Below are 7,655 nucleotides of genomic sequence, written 5' to 3' on the forward strand. Positions count from 1 at the left end.
CTGTAGAGTTTCTATAAGGTTCATAGCCGTGCATGAAAATATATCAAAATAAAATATAGTGGGGAACACATTATGGGCGATCCAAACTATTCATTTGTTGGGCCCTCTTTGGCCTAATAAGACGCAAGTTTCACCAATACCTTATCAATAGAAGAAAAATTCCATAAAGAGAGTCATTTAGTCCTTCCTAAAAGACATTTGTTGAGCCTTACTTGTCCATCATTTGCGAGATCAGAACTTTGGTTTGAACGGCGATCTTATGTCTAGGCAAATGCCATAGAGATACCTTGATAAGATGATCCAGGGCCTGATCACAAAGATGTGGTACCGCCGGGGCTGAATAAATGTATGTTAGGACCGAGTTGATTCTGGCTTTGGCCCGGGAATTGAGGGTAGCAAACACAAGATGAACACCAAGATTTACGTGGTTCGTAAATCATGAGCATGGAACAACTCAATCCAATAAAAATATTTCAAAATTTATGATGCCAGAAAAAGAGGGGGGATAAATATCAGCTCACATGATATTCATGTCTTCATAAATCGGTTTGCAGAATGAGTTCCGAACACGAGTACGTACTTTATGAGCTGATATTGTACGTGTGGTTGCTAATATGTAGAGGGAGACAATATTAGATGGAATGTATTCCATATCTACGAGACTATAATCTTTTTCAACCCTCAAATTTGATTCCTACACACATTAAATGACTGAATGTAGAGTGATTCATTCGGGGGTCCCCCACCACATGCATGGGTTCGGGTATAGATGCTGGGCCTTTCCATATCAAAACATGAGGTGTAAAATGGAGGGGCCACCTATTCTACGCACGAAGTAAATAAAAAATATATAAAAAATTTCTATGAAAAACTTTTTCCAATAAAATTCTCCATTTAAAGGGAACAAACGAAAAAGGAGAGAAACATGTTTAGTATATAGGCCCTAGGAAGATTTATATGGTGGACTACTTTGCATACACGTGCCGCATAAAAATACAGTGGGGCCCACATTGTTTGTGCTATCCAAACCATTAAAAATACAATGGGGCACACACTGTTATCGTGATTTAAACCATTCATTTGTTGGGCCCCAACACGAATATATGTCATGCCCAGAAAATCTTCTCCATAGGATGGCCTAAATCCTCTGAAAGTCTGAATAGTCTAAAGCTATGGCTAATGAAATCTTGGATCTTGAACAGAGCAACAGATGGATCATCATGTCTCTTCCACCCATTGAATGCAAAATCAAGTATCGTTCCGATAAAACCATTGAACGACACAGAGCTTGTCTCATTGCCAAGGGGTGACACATACTTTCAACTGCTCCAAAGAGACTTAAGCACTGTTAGTCATGCTAATCAGTGTTCATTGTCCACTTGCTATAACTACTGCTCGAAATTAATCCATCAATTAGATATTTAGATGTGCATAATGCCTTCCTCCTTCACAAATTCGGATGAAGAAGTTTACATGATTATTCCAATAGGTTTTCTCAAAGGGGAAGCATCAAGTTTTCCGTCTCAAATAAGTCCATCTGTGGACTTAAATTAGCCTTGCAGAATTGGTTTGCTAAATTTTCAACTGTGCCCCAAGGTGTTGGTTTTATGCAATCTAAAGCTGACTACTTTATGTTTACTTTCATCAATGGGTTCATAAGCATTGATGCTGTCCACAGTCATTTCTAAAATTGCTTCATCCAAATCACTTTTCCTACTTTCTTTGAGCTTTTGGGCTTTAAGGACATGGCCAATATGGGAAAACTTTTAGTCATTGAGGGGCTGATTTTCAAGAAATCACTCATAAGTGCGATTGGATTTCACTATGTTCATAGCTCGAACATAATGTGTGATAAAATGTAAGATAGCCCCAAACAAATATGCTCTCACTAGATAGAACACAAGGGCACATGCTCGCATATATCGCTAAAAGAGAGATGGCTTTGTTTTTCTTGTGTACAATTACCCGGAATTTATAAAAACAAACCCGTACATTCGATTTCTAGAGGCGGTTGGTATAATGTATTTTGTTAATATACAGACATGCATCTTTCTTGTAGTGTGTAGACAAAAGTTTGGAACTTGTAATTACATTAAGGACCTGATTGTTTAAGACTATGACAACCGATTGTGAGTGCCGAACCGATTATTGGACTCAAATTTAAACGTAATTTTGTGTCCAATAATAGGTTTGGCACTCACAATTGGTTTTCATAATCTCTAACGAACACGGGCTAAACAGTCGCACTGCTGTGTTATACGACAAGCATTACTTCTTGCTTTTTCACCCTAATATTCCATGGAAAAAGCTTTCTTTACTGCCCGACATGATGTCTGTGTCAGACAATGTGGCCAAATTGAGAAACTTTCTAAATGCGGAAAATGAAATTTTTAATTTTGAAAATCAAGCATTGGGCTAACTTTTCTGACTTTATTGTGATCTATGTCAGCAAGACTTAGACCCTGTTTGTTTTGGATTTTGAGAATCAATTTTGAGTCCAAAACTGATTATTGGACTCAAAATTAAACACAATTTTCAGTTGAATAATTAGTTTTGGACTTAAAAAATGAACAGGGACTGATATTTTCACTCCCCTGCAGTACCCATTAGCTCCCCTTATAATATGAACAGTGGGTAACTTAACGCTTTTTGACGTCAAATCACATTAAAAGGGGAGCGAATGCGTAGTGCCGGGGCAGGGGCAGTGAAAATATCATTGCCCAACTTCAAAACTTTGAAATTTTTTAAAAAGACAATCTAGATGAACATCTTGCATATTTTCATTACTCCCACTCACTCTCCCTTGAATGCTCTTTATAAAATTAGCAATGGAAGGGTTCACTTCTCCTTTTTAGTGTTTATATTCGAGAAGGTAAATTCTCTCCTGTAATTAAGCTAAGAAACAAAAATGCAACAATCCTAACCTAATTTATATATCCTTTTTTTCTCTCTCTCTTTTTTCCGTTTCTATCCCCATTTATACTCTCTTCCCCCATTCTCCAAAACCCTTTAATCAGGGGTTTACTGATGCATAGCACCAAGCAAAGTTCTCCTAGGATGATCATCATAAGAGAGTTGTGAATGATCACAAGCTTTCCGAAGCTCATTGAACCTCTCCACATCGAATTTCTTAAGCTTCATAAGCCTCTTCTGCTTAGCGCTAAACCGGCTTTCGAAGAACCCTTCAAAAGAAGGGTCCTTAGAGGTCCTTAGGAAAAACGCGTAACCCGCCATGAAGTAAATGGAGGTGACATAGAAGCAAATTGGTTCCATCACATCCCATGAAAGTTCCCAGAAGGTTAGCCTCATGAACCCGGCCGTCTGTACTACGAGGAAGCCCAACCCACACCATAGCTCTCTTCGGACGAGAGTCTCGGCTCTAGAGTCAATCTTTTCCTTCTCTTTCTCCATCTTTTCAAACTCTTTTCTTCTTGGGTCATTTGGTTGGGGTACTACAGATAGAGGAATTGCTCTCTCTATTGCTTTTACAACCTGAAATAAGAGTAGCATTGGATGAGGGAATCCAAATAGAATTAAGGATCAAGGTTAAAGATTTCAAAAAGATAAAGAATTCTATATATATCATGTACAACAGTTTAGTTATAGGTGTTGCTGCAGAGAATTGAGTGGAATTCAAGAGAACAAAAAATCTTGTAACACTGGAAAAGTGAGTGAACTCGTGGTTCTTGCAATCATACATAATTGAACTGAAAGCATATGAAAGGTTTTCTTATAAATTGATATGCACATCTTGAGCCTTGATTGTAAGAGTGTAGTTTAGGTAATTGGTTTTATTAGGCAACTAAGTCAGATGTGGTATGGTAATCATGTTAGATTAGGATGTTCTATAAAGATAGAAGAACTATAAGGATAGAACATCCCAATCAAACCTGATTAGGATACCATATTGGCTTAGTTGCCTAATCCATCCAATAACCTAAAATACCACCCTACAATCAAGGGTCAAGATCTCATCTATTCTAGCACAACTAGCCGTTGAAGCAGGCAATTCCGAAAAGTTTATGATAAAGAAAGAGGTGTATCCATCAAAACAAGGGCGTGAGAATTATAGTTCCTTTCTTTTAAAAATTAAAAATGAAAAGAGCAGGAAACCCAGGCACGGACTCGATCAAATCGCTGAGTCAAGTCAACCCGATGACTCGGCAGCTAGCTAGGGGGTCATTTAAATAATTTTCAAACTATTTTAATAAATAGATATTTCAAAATAAATCACCCTAAAATATATTTATTTCCTTTTAACTCCAATATGACTCTCTTTAATAGTTAAAATCTTCAGATTAAACTTGAAATAACTTTGGTTGAGTAATTACTAAAGTCATAACTCAGAAACCCAACGAGTCAACTCATCCCTCCCAACTCAACAAACACCTGGGCAGTTCAATCTAGTCACGGTTCTACTTGACTCACGACGGATTAAGTGGCCTTGTTGAGTCGACTCTTAGTCAACCAGGCAAGTATTTGAACCATGGCCCACTCTAATTTGTCCTCTTAATTGGCCCCACAATGGGTGGACCCCCAATGAAAATTCACACTAATCAAACAATCAAACAGATGGTTGAAACCCCGACTATGCAAAATAAGGCCCACTATATAAACTAAGGCCCTTTGAAGAGTGACTATTAGATGGCCCCCACTCGACTAGGAAATGGACGGTTAGGCTTCAAAAGAGATGAACCTTAAAACTTCCCAAAATTGTTGAACAAAAGGAAATGATATTTCCACCCCTTTTTTGTTTTTTCCCGGAAATAAAGTTCAACCTCTTTTTATTGTTTTTCTTGAAAATAAAGTCGTTTTTTCGGGAAAATTAGCAAAAAGGGGGTGCAATATTAGGAAAATTGGGTTGAAAATCATGAAAAATTTAGAGATATTTTTTCCCTCTTCGCCACCTGCAAGAAAACAAAACCACCACCCCTTTTAATGTTTTCAGATGCCACTTAAAGTGAAATAAATGGCATTATTTGGCCTTTTTCTTAAAAGCGTTACGTTCTGAAACACATCCACCCCTTGTTTTGGTTGTTACACCCATCTTTTCGATGTAGTAGAGAAAGGAGAACCGTTAGATCGAGAAAAGATAGTTACCTGATCTGGATGAAGAAACACCACGTTTCCCAAAACAATCACAGCTCCAGATTCATCCAGTTTCTTTGCAAGCTCTAAAACCTCATCAGGTCTCGAACCCTCGAGGGAATCCTCACAGATCTGAAGGTATTCCGAATACGATACACAGTTCTTCGGTGTATGTCTCAATCTCGCCTTCAACATCTCAAGCCGTGAGATCTTCAGCACCTTCTTCACATCCTCCACCGAAATACGTTCAAGAACATGACTGGGAAGCTGACTCGGACGAGTCTGACTCGGGTGAGTCAACCCGTCGAGTCGGAGCCGATCCTTGTTCAAACCCTTGAGTTTTTCTATCAGCTTGTCTCCGATCGGAAGCTGGAGGTATTCCAGCGGCATGGCCGACTGGAAAATGGCTCTTTTTTGGAGCATCCGCCGGAAAAATCCGTTCTCGTCGGATTCCGATAGGGTTAGAAATTTACGAAAGAAGGTGTTTGGGGAGGGGTTTTGTGGGGTTAGAGAGGGGGGAATGGGGGATTGGGTTAGGGTTTGAGGTGGGTTTTTTGTGGGGAGGTTGAAGAACCTTCGAGCTAGGGTTTTGGGGAACACCATTGTTGCAGAGAGTGGATTTTCTTTAGAGCTCCGAAAGATAGGGCAAGTTTGTTTTTAATTGCAGGAAGAATGGAGATGTTGGGGGACCTTTTATAGGTTTCAAGGCAGGGGTGGAAGGTCTAAAATCGTAGTTGAGATTTGAGAGAGATTCAAACTCTCGTCTAGATTTTAGATATCGTGAGAAATTGAAATTAGTTCTTTAACAGAAAGACATAGGGAGAAAGTAGCTTTTACGGTCGATGGTAAAAGGTAATTTTGGGTCCTACAGTCATGAATGTGAAATCTAGACCGTTGATCTTTTAGAATAAAATTGGGTGACCCACATAATCTTGTTCCCATCCCGAACGAACAACCTATCTGTAAGATAAATGACTACGAAAATCAACGGTTTAAACTTTTCTCGGTAGAACTATGATGGAGGCTTCCAGAATCAGGTACCATCGTCCGATCAATAAAAGTGGGCCCAGATTTATGTTGCTTGAGAGAGAGAGAGAGAGAGAGAGAGAGAGAGAGAGACCCTACTAGGATTAGCAAGGCCCAGATTATTCGGACACGTATTCGTTTAAGACAAAGATTGCTAATACGGTAGAGACGTAGAGTGAGTAGCTATTAATATGATACGTGCACGAGAAGCTAAACCATGTAATATTAGCATCATTCAAATCCTTCTTTTTGATAAAGACTAGAACGAAGATGACATGGCAAGAAAATCAAATACAAACGCAAATGAATGAACGGTCCGGATCTCACATAACAATATCCACATTCGAGTTTAATGAGTGCAGGAGTCAGAAATTTTGAAGCCAAAAAACTAAAACTTTTGAACCAAAATTTTGAACGGAAGATTTAAAATAGGAATCTCACTTTTATTTCAAAAGCTCGTATTTAATGATGCTCTGAGACCTAAACCCAAGACCTAGAATGATGTGGGTGGGTGGGTGGGTTTCAACTCCAATGCAAGTATTTTTGTCCCACATTGGAAATTGAAGGGATTTTCACCTCCTAAAAAGACGTAGAGTGGAGGAAATGCATAGGCCTTTTCTGGGGCATTAGAATTTGTTGGATGACCTAGTTTTATATGAAACAAAGTTCATATAAACAAACATGTGCACCATGCTGTGGCCCATGGTACGAGTTTTTGGTTTGGGTAAATAAAATATACTGTTATGGTCTAAATCGGCTTTGCTTTTTTTTTTTTTAAAGATAAAATCTTATAATTACGCCCTTTAATCCCAAAATCATGTTTTGAGATTTTTTTTTTACCAAAATGGATTTGTAAATTTTCTTACCGTTTTGCACCGCTCCATCTTCTCCAATAGGCACAAGATGTTGGCTCTTGGAAAAATTTGAGATTAAGGTCATGTTTGGCAATCATAAAAGAAATTTCATGGAGAAGGGTACAAAAGTGTAAGAGCGGAAGAGAATTGAGAGGGTAAGATTAAAGAGATGATGCTTAGTGACTGGAAAATAAGAAAAATAAAACTCTATTTCTAGTAGAGTTTTTCATTTCCACGCTTTTAGTCCACTTCTCACCGTATCCTCACTCATGCCCTCTCAATTCTTTTCCTCTCCTACGTTCTTTGCTCCACTCTCATCCCATCCCGAATAAACTAATATTCCATGGAAATTTTTTTTGATGCCCTCCAATCATGGCCTAAGGGCTAAGGGTCTGTTGCACTTCTCACTCGATAGCTATGTTCTTTATTTGGACCATTTATTCCCAAAATACCCCAATTATTTGTAGCCCATATCTATCATTTATTCTCAAATGGTCTTATCGCCTTTTTTATCTTCTCAACTGCCATCTTATTCGTTTTTAGAGAATTCGTTCCAGCGAGTGATAGTTATTTCCATTATTTGCACCATTTATTCTCCAATTATTTATAGAGGAAGTCTAAAGTGAAGGGAGCCCTTGCAAAAAAGAGTTGAAAGGGCTCTCCTATTGGCTGATAGGAGAGCCCTTT

The 7,655-nt window shown here is 38.5% G+C and overlaps 1 protein-coding gene across 1 annotated transcript; it reads right to left on the reverse strand.

Annotated features, from left to right (window-relative positions):
* Positions 1-2,758: 2,758 nt before the first annotated feature.
* LOC143875551 (calcium uniporter protein 3, mitochondrial-like) lies at positions 2,759-5,765 on the reverse strand. The gene is made up of 2 exons (XM_077377123.1): positions 5,101-5,765; positions 2,759-3,492 (listed from the first exon to the last, which is right to left on the reverse strand). Exons 1-2 carry the CDS (start codon positions 5,689-5,691, stop codon positions 3,022-3,024), a joined length of 1,062 nt encoding a protein of 353 aa, XP_077233238.1. The 5' UTR covers positions 5,692-5,765; the 3' UTR covers positions 2,759-3,021.
* Between the last annotated feature and the right edge of the window lie 1,890 nt (positions 5,766-7,655).

This window comes from Tasmannia lanceolata, unplaced genomic scaffold (genome assembly GCF_043159265.1).
Source record: "Tasmannia lanceolata isolate RefF3 unplaced genomic scaffold, GAP_Taslan_0.1 ptg000004l, whole genome shotgun sequence".
Classification (NCBI taxonomy): Eukaryota; Viridiplantae; Streptophyta; class Magnoliopsida; order Canellales; family Winteraceae; genus Tasmannia; species Tasmannia lanceolata.

Coding starts and splice junctions, on each gene's coding strand:
- LOC143875551 (XM_077377123.1), bottom strand. CDS start 5,691: ATGGTGTTCCCCAAAACCCTAGCTCGAAGGTTCTTCAACCTCCCCACA. Junction 3,493..5,100: donor TGTTTCTTCATCCAGATCAG/GTAACTATCTTT, acceptor CTCTTATTTCAG/GTTGTAAAAGCAATAGAGAG.